The sequence below is a fragment of the Apodemus sylvaticus genome, chromosome 3 (assembly GCF_947179515.1).
Source record: "Apodemus sylvaticus chromosome 3, mApoSyl1.1, whole genome shotgun sequence".
Taxonomy (NCBI): domain Eukaryota; kingdom Metazoa; phylum Chordata; class Mammalia; order Rodentia; family Muridae; genus Apodemus; species Apodemus sylvaticus.
In genome coordinates this window covers 56,338,627-56,365,082 of record NC_067474.1, presented here as the reverse complement: position 1 = coordinate 56,365,082, position 26,456 = coordinate 56,338,627, and the positions used below count along the sequence as shown (strand labels likewise).

At 49.5% G+C, this 26,456-nt stretch overlaps 2 protein-coding genes across 10 annotated transcripts; both read left to right on the top strand.

The window, feature by feature from the left end:
• Positions 1-543: 543 nt before the first annotated feature.
• Positions 544-10,055, top strand: Pigo (phosphatidylinositol glycan anchor biosynthesis class O). Of its 3 annotated transcripts, none has more exons than XM_052176319.1 (11): positions 550-684; positions 1,433-1,944; positions 2,964-3,107; positions 3,284-3,407; positions 4,097-4,256; positions 4,607-4,789; positions 4,989-6,516; positions 6,921-7,127; positions 7,333-7,550; positions 8,238-8,308; positions 8,623-10,055. In XM_052176319.1, exons 1-11 carry the CDS (start codon positions 623-625, stop codon positions 8,750-8,752), a joined length of 3,339 nt encoding a protein of 1,112 aa, XP_052032279.1. In that variant the 5' UTR covers positions 550-622; the 3' UTR covers positions 8,753-10,055. The 3 variants fall into 3 exon arrangements, with proteins under 3 accessions (XP_052032281.1, XP_052032279.1, XP_052032280.1); XM_052176320.1 differs by lacking the exon at positions 550-684 and adding an exon at positions 935-1,048; XM_052176321.1 differs by lacking the exons at positions 8,238-8,308; positions 8,623-10,055 and having other exon boundaries at positions 544-684; positions 7,329-7,463.
• A 6,983-nt stretch (positions 10,056-17,038) lies between these two features.
• Positions 17,039-25,035, top strand: Fancg (FA complementation group G). 7 transcript variants are annotated; one of them, XM_052176314.1, is made up of 14 exons: positions 17,040-17,570; positions 17,774-17,867; positions 18,235-18,366; positions 18,598-18,800; positions 19,981-20,116; positions 20,264-20,394; positions 20,482-20,628; positions 20,757-20,908; positions 22,035-22,105; positions 22,286-22,550; positions 22,689-22,735; positions 23,407-23,562; positions 24,011-24,128; positions 24,264-25,035. In XM_052176314.1, exons 1-14 carry the CDS (start codon positions 17,475-17,477, stop codon positions 24,370-24,372), a joined length of 1,857 nt encoding a protein of 618 aa, XP_052032274.1. In that variant the 5' UTR covers positions 17,040-17,474; the 3' UTR covers positions 24,373-25,035. The 7 variants fall into 7 exon arrangements, with proteins under 7 accessions (XP_052032277.1, XP_052032278.1, XP_052032274.1 ...); XM_052176316.1 differs by having other exon boundaries at positions 17,041-17,455; positions 17,777-17,867; positions 22,035-22,101; positions 22,264-22,550; XM_052176315.1 differs by having other exon boundaries at positions 17,041-17,455; positions 22,035-22,101; positions 22,264-22,550.
• The last annotated feature ends 1,421 nt before the right edge of the window (positions 25,036-26,456 follow it).

Genomic DNA, 26,456 nt, shown 5'->3' with positions numbered 1-26,456 from the left:
AGAACGGGGAAGTGGGAAGGGGTGGGTGGGAGGACAGGGGAAGAGAAGGGGGCTTGCGGGACTTTCGGGGAGTGGGGGGGCTAGAAGGGGAAATCATTTGAAATGTAAATAAATTATATCGAATAATAAAAAAAAAAAACATCTAAAAAGAATAGCAACCAATTTCAGGTTACAGTCCATCACGGTAGGGAACTCACAGCAGTAAGAACTTGAAGCATTGGGCTGGAAAGATGGCTCAGTGAGCAAGAGCATGCACTGCTCTTCCTGAAGACCAAAGTTTAGTTCCCAGCACCCAGACCTTGTGTTGAAAAACAGACAAGAATGGACCCTGAGTCTGGAGAGACGACTTAGTGGTTAAAAGCAATTGCTGCACAAAGTGCATTTGGTACAAACATACACATAAATAAAGGCATATTTTTAAAATACGGACAGTGGTCCCTGAGCTTTTTTTCTTTAATGTTTCTGTACCCATGTGTACACCCCCTCTCTTAGCCTAGTTGCTTGCCCCATTTAGGAGTTGCTGAATATCCTATCAAACTTTTCAGCCCCACGTTCCTTGTCGGACTTTCCCGCTGGTGCCGGCAGGCGGCGACAAATCTCCTGGTGGGGCGCTCTGTCAGGCATGCACACCTCTGTGGTGCCAGACTGCAAGCACTGCCGCTGCACTTCCGGGCGCGGATCCAGGTGAGCCAAGGCCTCCCGAGAAAGTTCTATTACCTTCACCCCTAGTCCGGGTGCTTCAGCTGGCTGCCGGGGTGCCCAGCATCAGAGTGAGCATGTCCAGGTGTTGGCCGGGTTCCCACCCGAGGAGACAGAGCTGCCTGGACTTCTGGATCCTAGTATTGCTCAATGGGCTTTATACCAGGGTTCCAGGGGACGTCGTTCCTCCGGTTTTTTTTTTTTTTTTTTTTTTTTTTTTTTGAGCCTGGCCACCCGGAAGCAGAGCAAGACTCCTCCCGTCGTTTCTTCGGTCCCCACCAGGCGGCGCCGTTTATTCAATCCAGTTATCCGTGTGATTGCTGTCTATTGCCACCCTGGGAATGTTGAGGTAGTCCAAAGAGAGTCATTGAAATGGACTATCAGAGAACAATCTACCTACCATTTGGAGTAGTTTGACAGCATTAGATCTCCCGGTTTGGATATGCACAGGCTCCTGTGCTCAACTCCAGAGCCTGAATCGGCAGGTGTAGCGTGGGCTCCACAGGTTCCTGCGCTCACCTCCAGAGCCTGAATCGGCAGGTGTAGCGTGGGCTCCAGGTTGACATCCATAGACTCAGCCTCTCTCCCTTAGATAGTATGTATGACTGGTAGAAACAGCTATGATTTATGTCCTGTAGTTTATAGCAGTAAGCGACTGTTGTTGGGCACTGTTTTGAGGGTCAAAGTGTCCATGACTTCTTCCCACCATAATGAATATTCTCTTCTCTACCAGGATGCAGAAGGTCTCCGTGCTCCTCTTCCTAGCCTGGGTCTGTTTTCTTTTCTACGCCGGTATTGCACTCTTCACCAGTGGCTTCCTTCTCACCCGTCTGGAGCTTACCAATCAAAGCAGCTGCCAAGAGCCCCCAGGCCCTGGTTCCCTGCCCTGGGCACGTCGAGGAGAGCCCGGGGCCTGCTGGATGCCTTCCCGCTTCTCCAGGGTTGTTTTGGTGCTAATAGATGCTCTGCGATTTGACTTTGCACAGCCTCAGCGCGCGCCTGCGCCTGGGGAACCTCCTGTCTCCGTGCCTTTTCTGGGAAAATTAGGTTCCTTGCAGAGGATCCTAGAGAGTCAACCCCACCATGCCCGGCTGTACCGATCTCAGGTGGATCCCCCCACAACCACCATGCAGCGTCTAAAGGCTCTCACCACTGGCTCGCTGCCTACTTTTATCGATGCTGGCAGTAACTTTGCCAGCCATGCTATAGCGGAAGATAATCTCATCCAGCAGCTCAACAGTGCAGGTCAGTGTGTGCCCCTTTGGAGCCAGGTGGGCTGGGCCTGGACGTTAGGGAGCCAGGACTTCGGGTGCCCAGCTGCATATCTGGCTCTGGTGTAGGGAAACTGGGAGTAGAAATAGATGGGACCTTGCTTGTGAAAAGGCCCGGAGATTTCGGCCCTTGATGAGGCTTCTCATTTGCCCAAAATGTTTAATTCATGGAGCATCCGGTTAAGGAAGAACTGAAGACAGGAACTTGCAAGGATGGGGAAAGGGGTCCAAGCTGTGTTCACTTACTGCTTATGAAGAGAACAGGTCAAAGGCGGCGGGCGCACAGCGCGTGCGTCCCTAATCCCCACGCTCAAGAGGCAGAGGCAGGAGGCTCTCAGAGTTCCAGATTAGCCTCGTCTGTAGAGTGAGACCTGTCTCAAAACAAGCAAAACGTACAAGCGCATCAGCGGATGCTCTAGGGAGGGAGCAGGAGGATATCATTTTGTAGGTCTGGGAATAACAGGTCTAGAGCGAATGTGGTTATCAGAGAAAGCTTGGTGGGAAATTTTAGGTGATGCTAAATTAATTCCTGTGCTTTGGGACGTGTGGTTGGAATCCCTATTAGATATGTGTACACACACACACACACACACACACGCATGCACACGCACGCACAGGCACACACACATACTGGGATCCCTATTAAATATGTGTACATGCACACACACACATGCACACACACTGGGATCCCTATTAGATATGTGTATACACACACACACACACACACACACACACACGCAGCGTGTGGGTGTGAGTGAGCCCACATGACATGGTACCCGTATGGAGGTGAGAAGACAACTTTGAAGTCGATTTTCTCCTTCCACTCTGTTGGTTCTGAGTATTGAACTCACGTTATCAGGCTTGGTAGCAGACCCCTTTACCCACTGAGCTGTCTCACCTGCCCTTTGTTGTTTTTTCAAGAGTCTTCTATTCTCCCCAGTTCTGGTTCGCACATGAACAGGATATGCTCTAAATCCCGTCTTGTCTCTACAGGAAGGCGTATAGTCTTCATGGGAGATGATACCTGGAAGGACCTTTTCCCCGGAGCCTTTTCCCAAGCTTTCTTCTTCTCGTCCTTCAATGTCAGAGACCTGCACACGGTGGATAACGGCATCCTAGAACGCCTCTATCCTACCAGTGAGTACGAAAGAACACTCAGTCCCTCGCTGACGCTGGGGGCTGGGGATGGCTCCTGTAGTCTGCAGACTCTGAGTACAGCAGCCTGGGCTTGGACGAGGGCCTAGAGGAATGTCAAAGCCTGACGGGGTGAGGCGTGGGCTCTGCCGCCCGTGCTCAGTGTCCTCCCTCCGCAGTGGACAGTCGTACGTGGGATGTGCTGATCGCTCACTTCCTGGGTGTGGACCATTGTGGTCACAAGCATGGCCCTCACCACCCTGAAATGGCCAAGAAACTTAGCCAGATGGACCAGGTGATACAGTGAGTGCGGGGTACTGGCTGGGGGAGTGGTTTGTATTTGAGAATCTCAGGACATAGGATTCCATGAGGGAAAAAAAAATCCTATGTGGAGTCTGGATGAACGCTATGTCTGTCTGTCTGTCTGTATGTCTGTCTGTCTGTCTGTATGTATGTATGTATGTATGTGTTTTGAGACAGGGTCTCATATGTGATTTTGGCTGACCAATATAAACCAGACCAGGCTGGACTCAAACTCATAGATATCCACCTGCCTCAGCTTCCCAATGTTGGGATTCAAGTGCCTGACTCTGATTTCTTTTTTCCTGTTTTTTTTTTTTTTGAGTCAGCGTTTCTCTGTGTAGCCCTGGCTATTCTAGAACTCGATTTGTAGACCAGGCTGGCCTCAAACCAGAGATTCACCTGCCTCTCTCCTCCCCCACCCCCCCAGTGCTGGGGTTAAGAGCTTGTGCCTCCACTGCCCTGCAGGTCTGAAATACTTTATACAGGCTTTCCCCCAAAAACGTAGGGACACCATCCATTTTTAATAACTTGGTGTGTAGCCCTGGGCTGCAGGGTTATGGCTGAAGAGGCATCGTTTGGATAGTTTCGACCTTGGTAATGGAAGTCAGTTGGGGGGGGTGGATGAGCTCCTGAGAAGAACCCTCATTGCTCCCTGCCCCGCCCTCTGACACATGTTCTCGACCCCCCAGGGGACTTATCGAACGCCTGGAGAATGACACACTGCTGGTGGTGGCTGGGGACCACGGGATGACCATGAATGGGGACCATGGAGGGGACAGTGAGCTGGAGGTGTCAGCCACACTTTTCCTGTACAGCCCCACAGCCCTCTTCCCTAGTGTCCCGCCCGAGGTAAGGCCTGGGTCACAGCTCTCCTGGTCTCCCTACATTGTCATCCCCTTACTGGAGGCAGAGTATGTTGGTGTTCTGCACCAGCACTCTCCTTATTCTACTGAAACAGCCTCTCACTGAGCCTTGAGCTAGCCTGGTGGCCAGAACACCTCCTCTCTGCCCACTGCACTAAGTTATCTGCATGTGTGGCCACACCCACCTTTATTTACGTGGATTTACATCCACACATTTGCTTATGCAGCAAATGCTCTCACTCGCTGATCCAGCTCCAGACACCCCTCCCACCATGCTTACCTAGGCCCCGTGAGGCCCTTGACCCTTGACCCTTGACCCTTGACCTTCCCTTCCAGGAGCCGGAGGTTATTCCTCAGGTCAGCCTGGTGCCCACACTGGCACTGCTGCTGGGCCTGCCCATCCCATTTGGGAACACTGGGGAAGTGATGGCTGAGCTCTTCCCAGGTGACAGTAACTCCTCCCGGCCTTACTCCTCTGCTCTAGCCCAAGCCTCGGCTCTCCACATCAATGCCCAGCAGGTAGGTGGGAGACTAGACTTCTGGGTAACAAAGCACAAGGACAAACGCGACCCCATTGTGTTTGTTCTCCTCTTTCTTCCGGGAGCCTTCCCTTCCCCCATCTTGGATAGACTTTGAGCCCCAGGTTTCCAGGTGCTCCTTTCGTATGACACCTGGCCCTGCCTCCGCCCCGTGTGCATCTCTGGCCTCCCCCCACCAGGTGTCCCGGTTTCTTCAGACCTACTCAGCTGTGACTCAGGATCTCCAAGTTAAAGAGCTTCATCGGCTGCAGAAGCTCTTCGCCGCGGCCTCTGCGCGCTACCAGCACCTTCTGCAGGATCCCCAAGAGGCTGAAGCAGCTCTGAGCGCGCTGACCACTGAGTTCCAGCAGTTCCTGCGGGGAGCTCGGGCCCTGTGCATCGAGTCCTGGGCCCGCTTCTCTCTGGTCCGAATGGCCGGGGGTGCTGCTCTCTTGGCCGCTGCCTGCCTTCTCTGCCTGCTCGCATCCCAGCTGGCAGTAGCCCCAGGCTTTCTCTTCCGCCCGCTCCTGCTAATGCCTGTAGCCTGGGGCCTAACATGGACCACACTGTATGCTGGAGTCTCGATAACTACTGGGTCAAAGATAGACTCAGTGGTTCTGGGGGCTGTGGCTGCTGCCGGTTCACTCCTCCCTTTTTTGTGGAAAGCTTGGGTCAGCTGGGGGTCTAAGAGGCCCCTGGCTCCCCTGCTTCCTGTCCCTGGACCCGTCCTAATACTACTGCTCATCCGCTTGGCTACCTTCTTCTCTGACAGCTTTGTGGTTGCTGAGGCCAGGGCCACCCCCTTCCTTCTGGGCTCTCTCATTCTCTTCCTGGTTGCCCAGCTTCAGTGGGAGGGTCAGCTCCTGCCCCCCAAACTGCTCACGATACCCCGCCTTGGCTCCTCTGCCCCAACCGCGCCCCCACGGCACAGTGGCACCCATGCCCTGTGGCTCGGAATTGGGTTGCTTTTCTTTACAAGGCTAGCTGGGCTTTTTCACCGCTGCCCTGAAGAGACGCCTGCCTGTCGCTCCTCTCCCTGGCTGAGTCCTCTGGCATCCATGGTGGGTGGTCGAGCCAAGAATTTGTGGTACGGAGCCTGTGTGGGGGCGCTGGTGACCCTGTTGGTCGGTGTGCGCTTGTGGCTTCGCCGCTATGGTAATCTCAAGAGCCCTGAGCCCCCTGTGCTCTTTGTGCGCTGGGGGTTGCCCCTCATGGCACTGGGCACGGCTGCCTACTGGGCATTGGCGTCAGGAGCCGAGGAGGCACCTCCACGCCTCCGCGCCCTGGTCGCCGGGGCGTCAGCTGTGCTGCCTCGGGCTGTGATGGGGCTCGCCGCCTCGGGGCTCGTGCTGCTGTTCTGGAGGCCTGTGACAGTGCTGGTGAAGGCTGGGGCTGCCGCGTCCAGGACCAGGACTATCCTCACTCCCTTCTCAGGTCCCCCTACCTCTCAGGCTGACCTAGATTATGTGGTCCCACAAATCTACCGCCGCATGCAAGAGGAGTTCCAGGGCCGGCTCGAGAGGACCAAAACTCAGGGTCCCATAACCGTGGCTGCCTATCAGTTGGGAAGTGTCTACTCAGCCGCTATGGTCACAGCCCTCGTCCTCTTGGCCTTCCCCCTTCTGCTGTTGCACGTAGAGCGCGTCAGCCTCGTGTTCCTGCTCCTGTTTCTGCAGAGCTTCCTTCTCCTGCATCTGCTGGCTGCCGGGACGCCAGTCGCCACCCCTGGTAAATGCAGACCTTCGCCCACCTGCCCGGAGGCATCTGGTCTTAGGGCGTGTGGTTTTTCCACCCTGACTGATGGGCGCAAGTCCTTCCGGTTGGGAATGACATCCCCCCTCCCCCCTGGAGGACTTCGGGACTCATTTCTTTGAGAAATGCTGTCTGTCCGTGAGCACTCTCCAGTTGACACATTGTGAATGTGAATGTGTTATCACTGAGTGAGCCCTTTGTGAGAAAGAGATTGAGGCCTGGTTCTGGGCTATGATTTACGGTAGTGAGGGAATTAGAGGAGCAGTATTGGCTGTAGGGGAGTTTGGGGTAGCACGTGACCGTGTACCAACAGGTCAGGTACTGGGTGTGGATGGTCCCGGACAGGGTGGCATTGTAAAGATGTCTGCCTTTTCTTCTAGGTCCTTTTACTGTGCTGTGGCAGGCAGTCTCAGCTTGGATCCTCCTGGCTACCCAGACCTTCTACTCCACGGGCCACCAGCCTGTCTTCTCGGCCATCCATTGGCATGCAGCCTTCGTGGGCTTCCCAGACGGCCACGGCTCTTCTACTTGGCTGCCCGCCTTGCTAGTGGGAGCGAATACTTTCGCCTCCCACATCCTCTTTGCAGGTATCTCTCTGCTTTCCCCCCTGACTTCTGTTTACTGCTGCATTGTGGGAAGAAAGGAGAACGTTGGCTCTGGAGGGGGAAGCTGTTGGCTCGTTGCAGTCCCGTGACCCTAAGCTCTCTGCAGCCTAAGTCACCTAGGGGACCAGGGTGAGCTTGGCCCCCCAAGATCCTCCCTTGATGTTAGCCCTGTCCTCCCCGGAGGCAGTAGGCTGCCCACTGCTCCTGCTCTGGCCCTTCCTGTGTGAGCGTCAAGGGCCGAAGAAGAGGCAACCACTCCCGGGAAGTGAGTCCGAGGCTCGAGTCAGGCCCGAGGAGGAGCAGGAGGGGCCCCTGATGGAGATGCGCCTCCGGGACGCCCCGCATCACTTCAACGCAGCCCTGCTGCAGCTGGGCCTCAAGTACCTCTTTATCCTTGGCGCTCAGGTGGGTGCAGGGGAGACCGTACAGCTCACGACCTTTCCCCAAGCGTGCGCCATACACTTTTCCTTTCTTAGTTTCCAATACTTTGTGGGAGGATCCTTGATGGAGGTTCAGGAAAATGAAGTGATTGCTCAAATCAAGACTTCAAATGGCAGATTTGAGACCTGGCCTGGGTTTTCTTATTCCAATCCTGGATCGTTTCTGTTCCGTAGCTAAGGGCTTTGTGAGTTGCATTACAGGTCCTGGGAAAGCTGGTGTTGTTATGGCTGGGATTCTTTTCTAAACCGTGGTCCTGGGGCAGAAAGTGTGTTACTGACGTCTTCCTGTGTTAGGGGGCAGAGTTTGAATGCCAATTACCGATGGATGGCGGCCCGCTGCCCTCACAAGAGTCAGGGCCTGGGCCAGGACAAGCACTGGGTCTCCTAACCTGTGCCAGGCTTTATCCGGGGGCAAACATTGCTCTTCTCCTTTCCCCCCTCCTCCCCCCTCCTCCTCCCCTTCCTCTTCCTCCTTCCCCCTCTTCCTTTCCCCCTCCTCCTCCTCCTCTTTTCCCCTTCCTCCTCCTCTTCCTCCCCCTCCTCCCTCTCCCCCTCCTCCCCCTCCTCCCCCTCCTGTGTCTTGCTGGGCTCTATAGCAGTTCCTCCTGGCCTCGCTTCCTCCACAGTAACTGTCCCTCCCCTCTTCCCTCAGATTCTGGCCTCTGCCCTGGCGGCTTCCATCCTCCGCAGGCACCTCATGGTCTGGAAGGTGTTTGCTCCCAAGTAAGTGGGTTCCCTTGGGAGGAAACTATTTATGTCCCGAGTTGAGGATTTTTTTTTTTTCTTTTTTGGATTTGTTTTTTTCGAGACAGGGTTTTTCTGTATAGCCTGGCTGTTCTGGAACTCACTCTGTAGACCAGGCTGGCCTTGAACTCAGAAATCCGCCTGCCTCTGCCTCCCAGAGAGTTGATGATATTTATTTATTTATTTATTTATTTATTTATTTATTTATTTATTTATTTATTTATTTTGCACCTTTAGAGAAAGGCGTTAGACCTCTTGTCTGTGTCCTGAAATCCTCCACCTTTTCTCCACAGGTTCATTTTTGAAGCTGTAGGTTTCGTCGTGAGCAGTGTGGGACTTCTCCTGGGCATAGCATTGGTGATGAGAGTGGATGGCGCTGTGAGCACCTGGTTCAAAAAACTAGTTCTGGCCCAGCAGAGGTAGCCCAGGCTGTGCATGCTGGCTCCTGGCCGTGGAGAGTTGGGGACTAATCCAGCCTGACCTGTACGGCTGCTGGATATTTGGCAAGAGACTCTGACAGATTCTCAAACCACCCTAGAACCAGAGACTGCTCAACTCTGGGACTTTATTATTTTATAACTGAGGATCACCTGGAGCCTGAGCCCTAGCTCCCAAGTTGGATGCATCTGACGGACAACAGAGGCATTCACCAAAGTGGAATAAAAGAACAATGTGATCTGTCTGTATCTAAGATGTGTGGAGGTGCTCGCCAAGACAGGCTCTCCTCAGCAAGCATGAGGATATGTGTCATCTTAGGGCTTGGGTGACCCTTTGGCAAGAGGTCATCTGGATTCGCTGACCTCTGCCCAAACTGTTCCCGCTATCCCACTCGTCCCACCCTCTGCCTTGTTGGTTTTGGTCATTCTGAGCTTTAACTGAGAGCAGGGGACAAGCCCAGCGCCGTGGAGCACACGAACATGTGTGAACACACACAGACATGTGCGAACACACACAGACATGTGCGAACACACACAGACATGTGCGAACACACACAGACATGTGTGAACACACACAGAACATGTTTCTTTGTTTTTAAGATTTATTTATTTTATGTATACGAGTACACTGTAGCTATACTGATGGTGTAGGCCATCATGTGGTTACTGGGAATTTGAGTTCAGCAACCACATGATGGCCACTCCAGTTGACCCCACTCACTCCAGTCTAAAGATTTTTTATTATTATATGTAAGTACACTGTAGCTGTCTTCAGACACTCCAGAAGAGAGCATCAGATCGCATTACAGATGGTTGTGAGCCACCATATGGTTACTGGGATTTGAACTCAGGACCTTCAGAAGAGCAGTCAGTGCTCTTAACCGCTGAGCCATCTCTCCAGCCGCAGAATGTTTCTTTCTTTTTTTATTCGATATATTCTTTATTTACATTTCAAGTGATTTTCCCTTTCTTGGATCCCCCCTCCCCGAAAGTCCCATAAGCCTTCTTCCCTTCCCCTGTTCCCCAATCAACCCCTTCCTCTTCCCTGTCCTGGTATCCCCTACACTGCTGCACTGAGCTTTCCAGAACCAGGGGCCACTCCTTCCCTTCTTCTTGGGCATCATTTGATATGTGGATTGTGTCTTGGGTATTCCAAGCTTCTAGGTTAATATCCGTTTATCAGCATACCATGAGTGTTCTTTTGAGACTGGGTTACCTCACTTAGGATGATGTTTTCCAGTTCCATCCATTTGTCTTAAGAATTTAATGAATTCATTGTTTCTAATGGCCGAATAGTACTCCATTGTGTATATATACCACATTTTCTGTATCCATTCCTCAGTTGAGGGACATCTGGGTTCTTTCCAGCTTCTGGCTATTATAAATAGGGCTGCTATGAACATAGTGGAGCATGTATCCTTATTACATGCTGGGGAATCCTCTGGGTATATGCCCAGGAGTGGTATAGCAGGGTCCTCTGGAAGTATCATTCCCAGTTTTCTGAGGAACCGCCAGACTGACTTCCAGAGTGGTAGTAGCAGCTTGCAACCCCACCAGCAGTGGAGGAGTGTTTCTCTTTCTCCACATCCTCGCCAGCACCTGTTTTCTCCTGAGTTTTTGATCTTAGCATTCTGACTGGTGTGAATGGGGTACAGAGCTAAACAAAGAATTTTCACCTGAGGAATATCGAATAGCTGAGAAGCACCTAAAGAAATGTTCAACATCCCTAGTCATAAGGGAAATGCAAACCAGAACATGTTTCTAACCCACAGTTTGAAACACCATGTTTCTTCCCCTGGTGCCCTTTCTGGTCACAATTGCAGAAGCCTCTCTCTAGGTTTTCAGCCTGTGCCACCTTCATCGCATCTTTTTGCCTTTTGATTATTCCCAAGTTAAAGCCAAAATGGAATGGAGTGCTTCTCCTTTATTGAAAATGATCTCACTATGTAAACTCTAGCTGGCTTGGAACTCAGTGTGTAGACTAAGCCAGCCTCGAACTCATAGAGATCCCCCTGCCTCTGCCTCCCAGTACTGAGAACAAAGGTGTGTGTCACCACGCCTGGCTAACGATTTTCTTATATGTCTATCCTGTGCCTTTCTGTCTGACCACTCACGTGTCAATTTTAAAGTGTGAGAGCAGGGGCTGGAAAGATGGCTCAGCAGGGAAGAACACTGACTACTCTTCCGAAGGTCCTGAGTTCAAAATCCCAGCATCCACATGGTGGCTCATAACTACCCATAAAGAGATCTGACGCCCTCTTCTGGTGTCTGAAGACAGCCACAGTGTACTTACATATAATAAATAAATACATCTTTAAAAAAAAAAAAAGTGTGAGAGTGTCCTGGAAATGTCTGTCAGCGAAGTTGGGAAGAGGCTCTGGAGAGAAGGGTTTGAGGTTTGAGTGTGTTTTGATTAGGAGATGGGACTTGTGAGCAGCAGATGAACAGATGTTAAAAGTGGGCCAGGTGGTGGTGGCACACGCCTGTGATCCCAGCACTTGGGAGGTAGAGGCAGGCGGATTTCTGAGTTCGAGGCCAGTCTGGTCTGCAGAGTGAGCTCCAACCAGGGCTACATAGAGAAACCCTCTCGATCCCACCCCCCCCCCAAAAAAAAAACCAAAAGTGGGGACTGATAGGCATGGTAGCACACACCTGGATCCTAGTACTTGGGAGGTGTAGACAAGAGGATTTAGACCTCAAAGATATCCTCGGCTACATATTTAGTTGTAAGCCAGCCTGGGCTACATGAGACACTATCTTAGAAAAAGGAAAATTTAACAACTGAAGCTGGAGAGTTGTCTGAGCAGTAAGAGAGAGCACTTGCTGTTCAGACAGAAGACATGGGTTTTCTTCCCAGTGCCCACAAGCCTGCTCACAACCACCTGTAACTCCAGGGGATCCTGCAGCCTCATGACTCCCAGAGGCCCCTGTGTGCACAAGGCACACACACACTTAGGCACACAACAGGTTCAAGTTGTTAATAGCCATCAAAACCTAGTTTTGATGTAGTACTTGAGGCAAATTTATCGATGCTTGATTGCACTGACAGAAACAGGTTTCATAGTGCAAAGGGGAGAGATTGGTCCCAGATAGTTTATGAGTTAGAAAAAAAGAAGCAAAAACCTGACTTAATGGGAAAGGCCAGTGACTTTCGGGAGACAATGACGGGAAGATCTGGAGAGGTTCCTGACCACCTAGTCTCTGCAGTGAGGTTCAGGCCAGCCAAACCGAGGCACAGCTTTAAAATATATACTTTTAAAAAGTATATAACTCAACCGGGCAGTGGTGGTGCACGCCTGTGATCCCAGCACTTGGGAGGGAGAGGCAGGTGGATTTCTGAGTTCGAGGCCAGCCAGGTCTACAGAGTGAGTTCCAGGACAGCCAGGGCTACACAAAGAAACCCTGTCTCTAAAACCAAAACCAAAACAAAACAAAAAGTATATGACTCAACGGTTTTTATGTGTTCACAAAGTTGTGTAATTATCCCTACAGTCAGTCCATCAGCTCATAAGAAACTGTACTCTGTAGCTTCTTGTTTGAGGAAGGGCCCTGCAGAGCTAAAGCTGGCTGTGAACTCCAGATCCTCCTGTCTCCATCCTAAGGTGCTGGGATGACAGTCGTGCCCTTTCCCTGCTTCCCCCACTAATCTGTTTCCTACCTGTATTTGCCTGCTGTGGGCATAAAATGAGACCTTTTAACAGACACTTTCTTGACTAAAGTCTTTTATGTCAATCTTTTTAAAAGTTGAAGTAAGGCCAGGTGTGATAACTTTAATCCTAGAACCAAGGAGATGGAAGCAGGATGTCCCTCTGAATTCCAGGATAGTCTGATCTGTAAAATAAGTTTGGGGGATCAGGGGGGAGGGCTGGAGAGATGGCTCAGCAGTTAAGAGCACTGACTGCTCTTCTAGAGGTCCTGAGTTCAAATCCCAGCAACTACATAGTGGCTCACACCATCTCTAATGGAATCTGATGCCGTCTTCTGGTGTGTCTGAAGACAGCACAGTGTACTCATATACAATAAACAAACAAACAAACAAACAAATAAATAAATAAAAGATAAGTCCCAGGATAGCCTGGTATGTAAAGTGAATTTCAGGCTAACCAGGTCTATATAGTGAGATCCTGTTACCAAACAATTAAGATAGCTTTTCTTTTGTTGTTTTATAGAAGGGCTTCATTATATAACTCAGAATACCCTGGAACTCCTGGTCTCATCACCTTACCATCCTGAGTGCTAGATTACAGGCATGTACTATCATGACTACAAAAATCACCATTTAGAAGTATTTTTTTTTAAGGGGTCAGGGGGAGGCTGGAGAGATGACTCAGCAGTTAAGAACACTGGGTGTTCTTCCAGAGATCCTGAGTTCAATTCCCAGCAACCATAATCATTTCATAACCATTTCTATAATGGGATCTAATGCCTTCTTCTGGCATGTGGACAGAAAACACATGATACAAAAAATAAATACATTAAATCTTCAAAAAATAAATGTATAATTTCAGCAGACAGGAGAAGGCAGGAGCAGGAGCTGCGTGCCACGCAGTGAAGGCCACTCACTGTGTCTTCACAGCAAGTTCTAGAACACCTTCGACTACAGAGGAGACAAAGTGGTCACAAAGACCAAAAAAACAAACACAAAACAAGTAAAGTGTAGATTTAATTGTCATTAGAATATAATGTGCGGGGTGGGTGGAGGACAGGGGGAGAGAAGGGGGCTTACAGGACTTTCGGGAAGTGGGGGGCTAGAAAAGGGGAAATCATTTGAAAAAATAAAAAATATATCAAATAAAAAAATTAAAAAAAAAGAATATAATGTGCGAAGATCAGAACTGTCAATTCTGGCACAGTTCACCTTCTCAAAGAGACTGTCTGATAAGCACTCTCTTCTTACCTATAGCAATCCAGCCAAAATAGCCAGCCTCTGGATCAGCTAGACGGTCCAAGGCAGTGGGTCTCAGCCTCCTTACCGATGCGACTGACCCTTTAATCCAGTTCCTCATGGTGTGCTGATCCCCCAACCATAAAATTATTTTCATTGCTACCTACCTCATAACTAATTTTGCTACTGTTATGAATTGTAATTTAAATATCTGGGTTTCTGATGGTCTCAGGGAAAGCCCTGTAAAAGAGTCACTTGATTTACCAAAAGGGTCACGCCCCACAGGTTGAGAACTATTACTCTAGAGAACTAAAGCAGAGTGATAGATTCCCTTCTTAGGCTTCCAAATATATGCATGTGAACACGCATGCACACGTACAGGCATTCAGGAGCTTGCTGTGAAGACCAATCTGGTAGTGAACTCTTAAAGATAAGCCTGCCTCTGTCTATGGAATATTGGGATCAAAAGTGTGTACCACCAAGCCTGGCCCAAGGGGATGAAAAAGGACTGTCTCGCAGTGAAGGCCACTTGGTCTTCATAGTAAGTTCTAGACCACCTAAGACTACAGAGTGAATCGAAGCATTCAGTTTTCTTTTTAAATAGGACTGAAATCTGCAGACATGTCTGTTGATATTGCAACAAAATTCATGCTTCAGAACTATATAATCAAGTTATGAAAATGCAGAAACAATCTCACGTTGTTTTAAGTAAGTTTATTATTTTGCATTGGGCCGCACACAGAGCTGTGCTAGAGCACAAGTGACCCTCAGGCCAACTCACTTAGTAGAGAAGCAAAGGGAACAAAGAGAAGGGAGTGAGTGAGAAAGAGGAGATGGGAGAGTCGGGTAGAGCAGTGTGCTCAAAGCGCCATCTGCACTTACATGAAAATGGCCTTATGGCAACCAGCGCCATGCACAGGAAATGAATGAAATATTTAAGGATACACATAATTATTTAAAGCAAAAACTTAAAAAAAATAAAAGATTGCCATAGAAGGTGGGTATGGTTGTGAACCCAGCAGCTGGGAGGCTGAGGTAGATTCATTGTGAGCTCACGGAGACCCTGTCTCAAAAGCAAACCATGAATTAAAGACTCACTAATCTGTCTTGTGAAGTCACCTGTAGCCCAGGCTGGCCTCCACCTGGTTTAATAGCCAAAGATGACCTTGAACTCCAGATACTTCATCCTGCTCTTGAGAGCTGGGATTATAGGCCTACAACAGGACACTGACATTTCCTGAGCCTAAGGGCTCAGAGCCACATCTCCAGCTGTGGGTTTTACTTCTCTGCATCTGTGTAACACCTGTTATTTGTCTCTGATTCAGTCATCCTAGGGGATGTGAAGTGCTTTAGTTGTACATTTTCTTGAGGACCTGTGGAATATTTGTCCTGTGCTTATCAAATAAGTGTCCATCCAGATCCTATGCCTATTTTTTTCCTTCTGCCACTGCCAATTGTGGTGGCGCACGCCTTTCGTTTGAGCACATGGGAGGCAGAGGCAGGTGGAGCTCTGTGAATTTGAGGCTAGCCTGATCTACAGAGGGAGTTCCAGGACAGCCAAGGGGGTACACAGTGAGACCTTGTTTCAAAAATCAAAAGAAAATAAACAACAAATACCCAAGAACTCTATCACTGAACTGTACACACACACACACACACACACACACACACACACACATTCATATTTGATTTTTCTTATAAACAGATATCTTTCTCTTGGGAGAGATTTTTTAAAAGATTTATTTATTATATATAAGTACACTGTAGTTGTCTTCAGACATTCCAGAAGAGGGCATCAGACCCCATTACAGATGGCTGTGAGCCACCATGTGGTTGCTGGGAATTGAACTCAGGACCTCTGGAAGAGCAGTCAGTTCTCTTAACCACTGAGTCATCTCTCCAGCCCGGAGGGAGAGATCTATTTATTATTGTTTTTGTTTGGTTTGTGGTTTTCAGGGTCTTATGTGGTCAAGGATGGCCTTGAATTGTTGATCCTTCTGCCTCAGGTTTTGGTCTACCAGGCTTATTACCCTGCTGCAATTAGAGGCATGCACCCCCACCACTGGTTTAAAGAGGGCTTCAAATCAAATTGCAGTCTGCGATGGTCGTAACCCACCATGAGACCCATATCCTTCCAAGAGCAACAAATACTCTTACCTGCTGAGTCACCCCTTCAGCCATCAAATCAATTAATTCTCATGAACAACAAGAATGAAAAATGAGGGAACTGGAGAGATGGCTCAGTGCTTAAGAGCACTGGCTGCTTTTCCAGCAGCCCTGGGTTCAATTCCGAGCAACCACATGGTGGTTCACGACATCTGTAATGAGCTCTGATGCCCTCTTCTGATGTGCAGGCATACATGTAGGTAGAACACTGTACATAAATGAATCTTTTTTTTTTAAATGAATCTTTTTTAAAAATGAAAAAAAAAAGTTGAACTTTTCCAGGTATGGTCGAGGCAGTGCACACCTTTAATCCCAGCACTCGGGAGGCAGAGGCAGGCTGATCTCTGTGAGTTTGAAGCCAGCCTGGTGTAGGGAGTTCCAGGACATCAGGGCTACACAGAGATACTCTCTCTGGAAAAGCAAAAGAAAATAATAACCGCCTGGCAGTGGTGGCGCACGCCTTTAATCCCAGCACTTGGGAGGCAGAGGCAGGCAGATTTCTGAGTTCGAGGCCAGTCTGGTGTACAGAGTGAGTTTCAGGACAGCCAGAGCTATACAGAGAAACCCTGTCTTGAAAATACAAAAAATCAACCACAAGAAAACAACAACCACCACCCCACCCAACACCTCCCCAAAAAAAGAAAGAAAAATGAAAATAAAAAAAAAAAAACAACAAAACTCTCATTGCCTGCCGGATAAGATGATGCACACATGTAATTCTAGCACTTGAGAGGCTGAGGCAGGAGGATTACCACCAGGCAGGGGTTGCAAAGCCAGTACCAGGCCAGCCAGGATTACACAGTGAAACTCTCAAAAATAACATTGGGCTGTACAGATGGCTCGTCGTTGAGAGTACACAGTGCTCGTGCAGACCAGGCCTATGTTCAGGTTCGGGTCCCAGGACCCCATGTCAGGCGGCTATTTGGGGTTTTTGTATATCTTTTGTGAATTGTTTTGAGTTGATGCTACATACATAGTGTCAAGTATATATATATATTCTCCTTTCCCCGGGTTCTTTGCTCAAAGAGAAAGGATGAGATTACCAAGGGCTTCAGTCTCCTGTCCTTAGCTTTCGGGAGGCATTTTCTTCTGGGGTTGGGGGTTGGGTGGGAGTGGGGGTGGGGATGAGGGATGAGGAATCTTTTCTTGGGCGTTCTCTGCAGTACTACAACTCCCAGCAGACACCGCGCGGTCCGTCTTCCAGCCTCGGAGGGGGAAACCTGGGCTGCCGTTGGTTTTAAGGCGGAGCGCAGCCGGAGACTGATGCCAAGACCCACTCCTCCTAAACTAGCCTCAGTACTCTGCGCCCGCTCCCCGGAGGCCCCGCAAACCCAGCAGCTCGTCCCTGGCCTGTGGCTGGCCCCTGGTCTCCCGCACCTCGTTGTTCCGGGTTTCTTTTCAGTTTCCCGCGGAACCGTCTCTTGAAGACAACCAACCGCGGCCGAGCGTGTTGCAGCCTGGCCAACCACAGGCGCGGTGGGCGGTGGCGGGGACGAGTGTTGAGCTTCTGGCCAGGGAGAGCCAGCCCGGCCGCGACCCGAGGGACGGCCGGTGTGGTGCAGAAGTGGCTTCTTGCGGTTAGGGTGAAGACATCGTTGGGACCAGCCTCCACCCATGAGAAGACCCCTTCGGATAACGGTGATCTGCCTCGGCGACAATGTCCAGCCAGATCGTTCCAGCCCTCCCCAAAACATTTACCAGTAGTCTGGACCTGTGGAGGGAAAAGAATGACCAGCTTGTTAGACAGGCTAAGGTGATTGGTTGCTGGGACTATCTCTCCCCTTGTATCCTCAAGATCCCAGAAAGCGGTTTTGCAATGATCTCACCCTGTTCTAGGGGAAGGAGCAGAGAGCTTGACCTCTGTCCTTAGAAACAGAAGTGACAGGAATGTGTGTCCTTCCCTTGTCTCTGAGAGGGAGAAGGACTGATCCTTAATACCTCCCTTCCTAATTTTAGCAGCTGACTAGGGATTCTCGTCGGTCTCTGAGGCGACAGCAATCCGCCCAAGACACGCTGGAAGGGTTTAGGGAGCTCCTCCTCACTCTGCAAGGTAAGGAAGACTGACCAGAAGGCTCAGTTCCCCTCCTCAGCATCCACTGAGTGTCTTTCAGTAGCTTAATTCCTTCTTGTCTTACACACACCACACACACACACACACACACACACACACACACACGAGAGAGAGAGAGAGAGAGAGAGAGAGAGAGAGAGAGAGAGAGAGAGAGAGAGAGAGAAACATTTGAAGAGGTGATGATTTTCAGGAGATTTAGAGAACTTCCTGCACTTTGCAAAGTTGTCTGAGCAAAAAATGAATTCCTTATTGAAGCCTTGGTTGACGTAGGGTTGGTCTCTGGGTTGGAAACCATTGGTCTGTGTTTCATGGGACAACGTGTGAGACCAGCACCCTGTGACTTCAGGACTCCCTGCTGCTGTTCCTGCTCTCCCCTTGGAGCTGACTGTCATCTGTAATTACATAATCCTGGGGGTTAGCCTAGTCCAAGCTTTCACTGAAGACCTTACCCAAGATCTTCAAAGGGGCCTGGAAAGAGGTAAGGTCTCCTCTGCTCCTGGTAGTTTCAGTTTGGATTTAGGGATGTGGCTGGGGATGAGAGGAACATCTGTCCATGGAGACAGATGTCCTTTTCTAACCCTGTTTATGTTCCCCAGACTAGGCAGGTGTATTATTGTAATCTTTGGCCTCTTTCAGAAAGGAAAACCCAGAGAGTGTGGGGAGATGAACGATGGGTGTGTGTGTGTGTTTGTGTGTTTGTGCACTACAGTGCTGGAGGCCCAGCATCAGCTGGAGCTCAGGCCACAGCAGGGACTCAAGGAGCTGTGGCACTCTGTCCTCTCTGCTCCCTCCCTTCCGCCGGAGCTGCTGCCTGCCTTACACTGCGTGGCCAGCCTTCAAGCTGTCCTCTGGATGAGCGCTGACCGCCTGGAGGACCTCACCTTGCTGTTACAGACCCTAAATGGCAGCCAGGTAACTGGGGAAGTGAAGATGAATGTCCCTGTGCCTCCCCACCCCCACATCTCATGCTAAGCGCGCACTCTCCCTTTTCCACCTTCCCTTCCTGCCCATCTTCCTGTTTTGTTTTTAATGTAATTTTATGTGTTTGAGTGTTTGACTTGAATATATACCGCATTTGTGCCTGGTATCCATGGAAGTCAGAAGAGGGGTTTGGATCCCCTGGAACTGGAGTTACAGAGCCACCATACTGTGAGCCACCACCATGCTGTGAGCCACCACCATGCTGTGAGCCACCCTACCCGTAGATGCTGAGAACCAAAGTTGGGTCCTCTGTAAAAATAAGTGTTTTTAACCACCGAGCCATTTCTCTAGTCTATTCCACTTCACAACACACAGGCTCACGTGCGTGCTCACACACACACTTTTTTTTTTTTTTTTTGAGACAATGTAGCCTTAGACCAGGATGGCTTCAAACTCACAAAGACCTACCTCCATCTCTTAAGTGCTGGGATTAGAGGTGTGCACCACCATGCCAGGCCTCCCACATTGTTTTGGAGATAGGCTCTTACTGGAGACCCAGGCTGAAAACTCAACTGCACTCTTCCCGGTGCTGCCTCTCCAACGCTGAGAATAGAGGTGTGTGTGAACCACATCTAGTGTATGAGTCACTAGGACAACAAGCCTATTCCACCATTCTATGCTTATAGTATCATTATATTCTGGGAAGGCTATCTACAAACAAACAAACAAAACACAGCAAAACACATACACACAAAAACCCAAAATAATAACAAAAACCCCAAACAACCAAAAAAGCCCAATAGGCTTCCTGAGTGACCTTGCTCTGCTTAACTCCACTTTGGGGCATTTTCTTGGGGGCAATGTTTAAAATGGCTTAAAGACTCCAAGTAGGGGTAAAGCTCCGGGGACTGTGCTAGCACTACGTCCCAGCCTCCGTCTTGTCATAGGAACCCGGACATGTCCACCTGGGTGTCTGAGTGACAGGGAGCTCCCACTAGCACCTTTGAGTGGTTTTCTTCCTGCCCATATCATTGCCCCCCGGTTGTCATTCTCTCATGATTGAGGAACAGTGATCAGAAGGACTCTTGGTCTCAAAGACGGCATGGAATAGACCAGCAAGGAAGGGGATGCTTACAGGGTTAGAGCCTCTTGCCTGTCCTCCTCTCTCCAGACTGAGACCTCTGAGGATCTGCTACTATTGCTAAAATCCTGGAGTCCTCCAGCTGAGAGGCCACACACTCCACTGATTCTGCAGGATGCCGAGAGTTTGAGGGATGTCCTCCTGACAGCATGTGCCTGCCGCCAAGGTCTATCTAGCACCCAAATCATCCCTTCCTTCTCTAAGGGGTCCTCTGGTCTGATGCTCTCTGTACCTCCAATTCTGTGGTGGTGTTTCCCATCATGCTTCCTGCCTAATGAGCTTCTTCCTAAGCCTGTACCATGATTGCCTGCAGGTTTCCAGGAGCTAATCGCAGGGCGCCTACCCCACGCACAGAGCCGCCTGCATGAAGCAGCCTCAGGCCCGTGTCCGCCGTCTGTGTTAGTCCAAGTGTACACAGCACTGGGGATGTGTCTCCGTAAGATGGTAAAGATAGAGCCCTAAGAATTGGGGGAACCATGGGCATCATGCTTTGTGAGGGTAGCTGAGGCCCGTATCTTTCCGTTCACATAGGGAAATCCACAGAGAGCACTGTTGTACTTGACTGAAGCTCTGAAAGCGGGAACAACCTGTGCCCTTCCGCTTCTGGAGGCTTCCAGAGTCTATCGGCAGCTAGGAGACGTAGCCGCAGAGCTGGAGAGCCTGGAGCTGCTGGTTGAGGTAGCATCCAGGTGGAGACCCCTTGTGGAGGACTGCGGAGGTGCTTGTGTTGTGATGAGCGGTCAAGACCGCTGTATACAGATGTGTGTGGTTCATGGAGATTTATGTTTTTTTCTGTTCTTTTTTAGGCCTTGAGTGCCACCCATAGTTCTGAAACATTCAAACTTCTCATTGAAGTAGAATTGCTACTTCCACAACCTGATCCAGCCTCTCCTTTTCACTGTGGCACACAGAGCCAGGCCAAGCACCTGCTAGCAAGTCGGTGTCTACAGACTGGGAGGTGAGACCAACCCCAGCTCACCTGAGCCTCTTTTCCATTTTTGATCTTTCACTGGACATGTGATTCTCTCTCTCTCTCTCTCTCTAGATTCTTACTTATTTTGGGCATGCATGCAGTGTGGGAGTGGGGTACGGGGACTCTCCTATTCTGCTATTTTGGGGTGTATAGAAGCTAGAGGTCAACATTAGGTGTCTTCCTCTCCTGCTGTCTACTGTAGTTTTTGAGACAGGGTCTTACAGTGAACCTGGACCACAGTAGTTTTGGCTACACTGGGTGGCTGTTAAAGCTTTGTGATTTGCCTGATTCTGACTCCTCCCTTACCCCAAATGTTGTGTTAGGCCTGGAGAGGTGGCTCAGCAGTTAAAGAGCACTGACTGCTCTTCTAGAGGTCCTGAGTTCAATTCCCAGCAACCACATGGTGGTTCACGACCATCTGTAATGGGATCTGATGCCCTCTTCTGGTGTGTCTGAAGAACTACAGTGTGCTCATAAATAGAATAAACATATCAGGTTGTTTTTTTTGTTTTTTTTAATTTTTTTTTTTTTTTTAAATGTGTATCCCAGAGCTCGGGAGACAGAGACAGGCTGATCTCTAAATTGGAGGCCAGCCTGATCTACAGAGCAAGTTCCAGGACAGCTAAGGCTATACAGAGAAAGTCTGTCCTGAAAATCAAAATCCAAAAGGCAACCACAAAAACAAAAAAGTGTGTATTGCTGTAATTGCTGTACTAGGTTTTTACAAAGGTACTGGAGCCCTAGCCACTGGTCATCATGGCTGCAAGACAAGCACTTTATACAGCCAACCATGTTCCCAGCCCTCATCCCAGTGAATAAAGCATTGGCAAGACACAGGTCCCCACCATAAGCCTTACAGCGAGACCTGAAGTGGAATCCTCACTCAGACAGTAACCTCTTGTCTTTGAAATGTGGCCATGTCCTTCCCCATCCATCCTGAAATGCGATAGATCTGTACTGAGCTGAGGTTGGAGCTCCCAGATCTTGTCTCCCTCATTTTACGCCTGCCTCAGAGCGCAGGCGTCCCTCGTTAGACAAGAGAATGTCCACCTTGGAGCCTCTCTGGGGAGCCAGGGCCTTGATGTGGCTCACGGGCTGACTGACCCTCCAGGGCAGAAGGTGCTGTGGAACATTACTTGGACCTGCTGGCGCTGTTGCTGGATGGCTCAGAGCCAAGGGTAGGTGTGTGACTAAGGCTCTGTCCCTTAGGAGGGAGGGCGGGGCTCACCCCTGTTCCTTTACTTGTTCTGACTGGGGAGCCAGTTCTCTCTGCATGGGTAAAGAGCTCAGGGATGGTGACTCCTGACACTTCAAGACACTGTACCCTCCTCCCACCCCAGTTCTCCCCACCCACCTCTCTAGGGCCCTGTATGCCGGAGTTGTTTCTGGAGGCAGCAGCAGCGTTGATCCAGGCAGGACGAGCCTTGGACGCTTTGACTGTGTGTGAGGAGCTACTCAGCCGTACCTCACCTCTGCTTCCCAAGATGTCCTCCTTGTGGGAAAATGCCAGAAAAAGAACTAAAGAACTGCCATATTGCCCAGTCTGGGTCGCTGCCACCCACCTGCTTCAGGGCCAGGCCTGGTCACAACTCAAGACCCCAAAAGAGGCACTTAGTGAATTTAGCCAGTGAGTCCAGGAAGACAGTGTGGGGAGGTGCAGAAGGATGATTTTCTGACTGGGGCCTGGGTTGGTTTACTTTATCCTTAGAGGCTACCTTAGTTTCCAAGCTTGGTTTTTTATTCCTGTATTTATATCCGTCTTCAGGTGCCTGGAGCTGCTCTTTCGGGCCCTGCCTGAGGACAGAGAGCAAGGTGAATTAATTCATTTTTTTCTTTTCTTTTTCTTTTTTTAAAGTTTATTTATTTATTATATTTGAGTACACTGTAACTGTCTTCAGACACCAGAAGAAAGCATCAGATGTCTTTTCTCTTTTCGGATGGTTGTGAGCCACCATGTGGGTGCTAGGATTTGAACTCATGACCTTTTGGAAGAACAGTTGGTGCTCTTACCCACTGAGCCATCTCTCCAGCCCCCCCCCCCTTTTTTTAACTGGGTCTCATATAGACTAAGATGGCCTCAAGGTTACTATTTTTGTGGACGATGACCTTGGATTCCTGTCTTCCTCCTACTACCCAAGTGCTAGCAATATAAGTGTTTGCCACTGTGCCTGACTCTTAGATTGTCAGTTTTTCTTAACTCCTGAAAAGTATTGTGTGTGGTTCCCTTTCTATTCTATCAGACTGGGAGACTTAAGGGGACATGCTGGGCATGTTAGCACATACCTTTAAATCCAATACATCCAGTAGGGGGATCTCTTGAGTTTGAAGCCATCCTGATTTACATAGTGAATTCTGAGTCAACCAGAAAATAAATAAGTAAATAAACAAACAAACAAAACAAATTGGGGAGGATATGAGAATGGGGGCTGGGGATTTGGTGACTGGGGTGATGGGAAGATGCTGACTTAGGCGGTGGTCTCTAGCGGCAGGCTTCAACTGTGAGCAGAAGTGCAGGTCTGACGTGGCTCTGAGGCAGCTTCGAGCGGCTGCTCTGGTTAGTCGTGGACTGGAATGGGTAGCCTGTGGCCAGGACACCAAAGCCTTAAGTGACTTCCTCCTCAGTGTGCAGGTGTGCCCGGGTACGTATGCTTTCATGACATTGGCTGTGTACAGGAGGAGGTCCAGTACAGGCTGTGAACTTGGACAGAAGGGTAAAGATGGCACTCCCAGCCAGGAGGAACAGGGTTGTATTGTACATACCTAGTGGTGCCATGTGCATAGACAGACAAGCACGTATGCAAGGCTCCGAGAGCTGCCTGGGCTCCCTACTGGCGGCAGACCCAAAGGCCTGGGCTGTGTGGAGATGGCGTTTGTAGGAACAGGGCCAGTTGAACACCTAGTTCTGGGCAAGCAGTGGCCTCAGGGAGAGGTTGGTTAAAAATAATCTAGTTCTGGTTTTGTGTGTGTGTGTGTGTGTGTGTGTGTGTGTGTGTGTGTGTGTGTACTTCCTCTTTCTTTTTTTTTTTCTTGATGATGCCCCAGGCTCTATCTGGTTCTAAGTCTTTGTACCTTGGGGTGGGGCTCTAGGCAATAGAGATGGTTCCTTTTACCTGCTTCAGACTCTGAAAAGATTGGATCGGAAGAATGAGGCCACTGCTTTCTGGCAGGAGGCCCAAAGTCAAGTGCCGCAGGAAGAAGCCTCTGGGTGAGCTGAGGGTTGCCGGCTTGGGGCTGAGGGGGCACTGGAGTCCTGAGGCTGAGACTGCTGACGAGCAGAAGGAAGGGAGGATGTGAGCTCTGTCTGTCTTTCTCTCTCAGCGTTGTCATTCTTGTCTTTCAGGTCTCTTCCACTGTATTTAGAAACCTGTTTGAGCTGGATCCATCCCCCTAACTGTGAAGCCTTCCTTGAGGAGTTTGGGACGTCGGTGTTGGAGTCTTGTGACCTTTAGCCTCCTTGTTTCCAGGAGCTTGAACTTTGGCCTCTGTGGACTCCCTCCTTGGGGAGGGCTTTTTTTTTCTTCCTCTTCTGTGTTATCCTTTTTGGTGAATGGCTGGAACTGTTTGTTTCTAAGTAACTCCTTCTCTCAGGAAGCTGGTCCTGAGAACCTTGATCTACTTACTACCAGTCTAGTTCCAGAACGGTTCCATGAGCAAATCACTGTCTGCTCAGGGCACTTCCCTCCTCCCTCCTCTCTCTCTCCCTCCTCCCTCCCTCCATCTATCCCTTTCTTCCTTCCTTCCTGTCTTGTGTGTGTTGAGTAAAATCTTCTGTTTATGTCTTATCTGCTCACTACACATAGATGAATGGGGAGGAAAGCTCACGGCGAACTAGTTGGGTATTGGCTATGTAAGATGCTCTATTTCCAACATCCATCTTCTGTCTGCCTTTCCTGTCTCCCTAACCCCCCCCTCCCTCCCACTGTCTTTTTGGTAGGTTAGATTCTGGGGACTAAACTCCAGTTCCTCACATAAATCCCCAGTCCCTCCCCTTTACCCACCCCACCATCTACCGTAAGAGCGTGAGGTATGAGTCTGAAAAGAGGGCCACATTAACCCCGGGGAGGCAGTGGCCTAGTCCTTTTTAAGTTATTATTAAAACTTTGAATTGCTTATTTTAAGTTGTATGTGTGTGTGTGTGTGCCCTTGGAGGACAGAGGTGTTGAGCTATAGTTATAGGTGGTTGGGAGCCACCTGGCATGGTTACTAGGAATCTAACCTGTGTTCTCTGGAAGAGTAATCACACTCTCTTAACCTGAGCCATCTCTCTAGCTTTATTATCTAAAAGCACAGCCAAAAGCCCCAGGAATCTGTAGGTGACAGGAACAAAGTTAGGTCTGGAGAGCGATCTCAACAGGCCTTCAGGAAGAGTGGTACTTGATACTTCAGAAGGTGGGGACTTGTGCTACCCGGCTTTAATCCCAGCACTTGGAAGATGAGGCAGGTGCCCTACATAGTAAGATCCAGGACAAGTCTGGTCTACGTAGTAAGTTCCAGGATAGCCAGGGCTGTGTCTCAAAAAAATTAAAACAAAAATGGGGTTGGGGGTGGGGAGATGTTTCTCAGAGTAACTCCATTTCTAGAAACATCTCTCAGAGGTCAGTCTTGATGGGTAGGAGGTGAAGGGTGAATTGAGTCAGGATGCCACCCAGAGCCAACTGACCATCCTTTGACTATAGTGAAAGCCAATTAATTGTCTTTTGGGGCACAAGGCCCTTAAGTCACAGCACACGGTTGATTTTCTTGCTCTTGGACACTACTGCATTTCTGCATGTTCTGCAGTCGTCCTTGACTTTCTTGAACCTCAGTGGCCTCCCTCCCCAGATAGTATTTATACTCTGTGGTAAGGAGTATATACTCCCAGGCCCTGAGAGATTGCAAAACCTGTGTGTTGACAAGAGAGTGCAATGGCAATAGAGTGCATTAAGAGCTGGGGTGCTGATTCCGAACTAGGGTTCAGAGAAGAGGGGGGTGGAGGGTGGAGGGGGTAGGTTGGTTATTTATTTATTTATTTATTTATTAGACTGGTGTCTAGCTATGCAGCATTCGCTGGCTTCAAATTTTCAATCTGCCTTTAGCCTCGGGAGTACTGGGATCTAGGGTGTACACCATACTCAGCTGTTTTTACTTGTTTTAAAATTTTATCTAAAAAAAAAAATTATCTAATTAGTTTTGGGACAGGGTCTCACTATGTACCTGGCTGGGCTGGCTGGAACTCATTTTTTATAGAACAGGCTGACTTAAAACTCAGAGAGCTGCCTGCCTCCGAAGTGCTGACATTAAAACCACCACATTGCTTTTAAAATTTATTGAGGTACTGTTTGGGGCTAGAATTATAGATATGTGCCACTACGCCGACCTCGTTTTGTTTTTCAGAAAAGGTCTTGTATCCTGGGTTGATCTCCATCTAATTGTCCTCCTGCCTCAGCTTCCCTACTGCTAAAAGTACAGACCTAGCCCATCAACCACGCCCTTTGCTAGAGCCAGTGTTTTAAAGGAGCACGAAGGATTTTAGTATGGTGCAGTAAGAGGGTCT

What these genes read in the sequence shown, in the direction of transcription:
- Pigo (XM_052176319.1), top strand. Translation starts at nt 623, where the DNA reads ATGCACACCTCTGTGGTGCCAGACTGCAAGCACTGCCGCTGCACTTCC. An exon ending in ACTTCCGGGCGCGGATCCAG is followed by an intron (nt 685 to 1,432) that starts GTGAGCCAAGGC and finishes CTTCTCTACCAG; the next exon opens with GATGCAGAAGGTCTCCGTGC. An exon ending in CCAGCAGCTCAACAGTGCAG is followed by an intron (nt 1,945 to 2,963) that starts GTCAGTGTGTGC and finishes TTGTCTCTACAG; the next exon opens with GAAGGCGTATAGTCTTCATG.
- Fancg (XM_052176312.1), top strand. Translation starts at nt 17,475, where the DNA reads ATGTCCAGCCAGATCGTTCCAGCCCTCCCCAAAACATTTACCAGTAGT. An exon ending in GCTCCTCCTCACTCTGCAAG is followed by an intron (nt 17,868 to 18,234) that starts GTAAGGAAGACT and finishes CTGTGACTTCAG; the next exon opens with GACTCCCTGCTGCTGTTCCT. An exon ending in CCGCAGGAAGAAGCCTCTGG is followed by an intron (nt 24,129 to 24,263) that starts GTGAGCTGAGGG and finishes CTTGTCTTTCAG; the next exon opens with GTCTCTTCCACTGTATTTAG.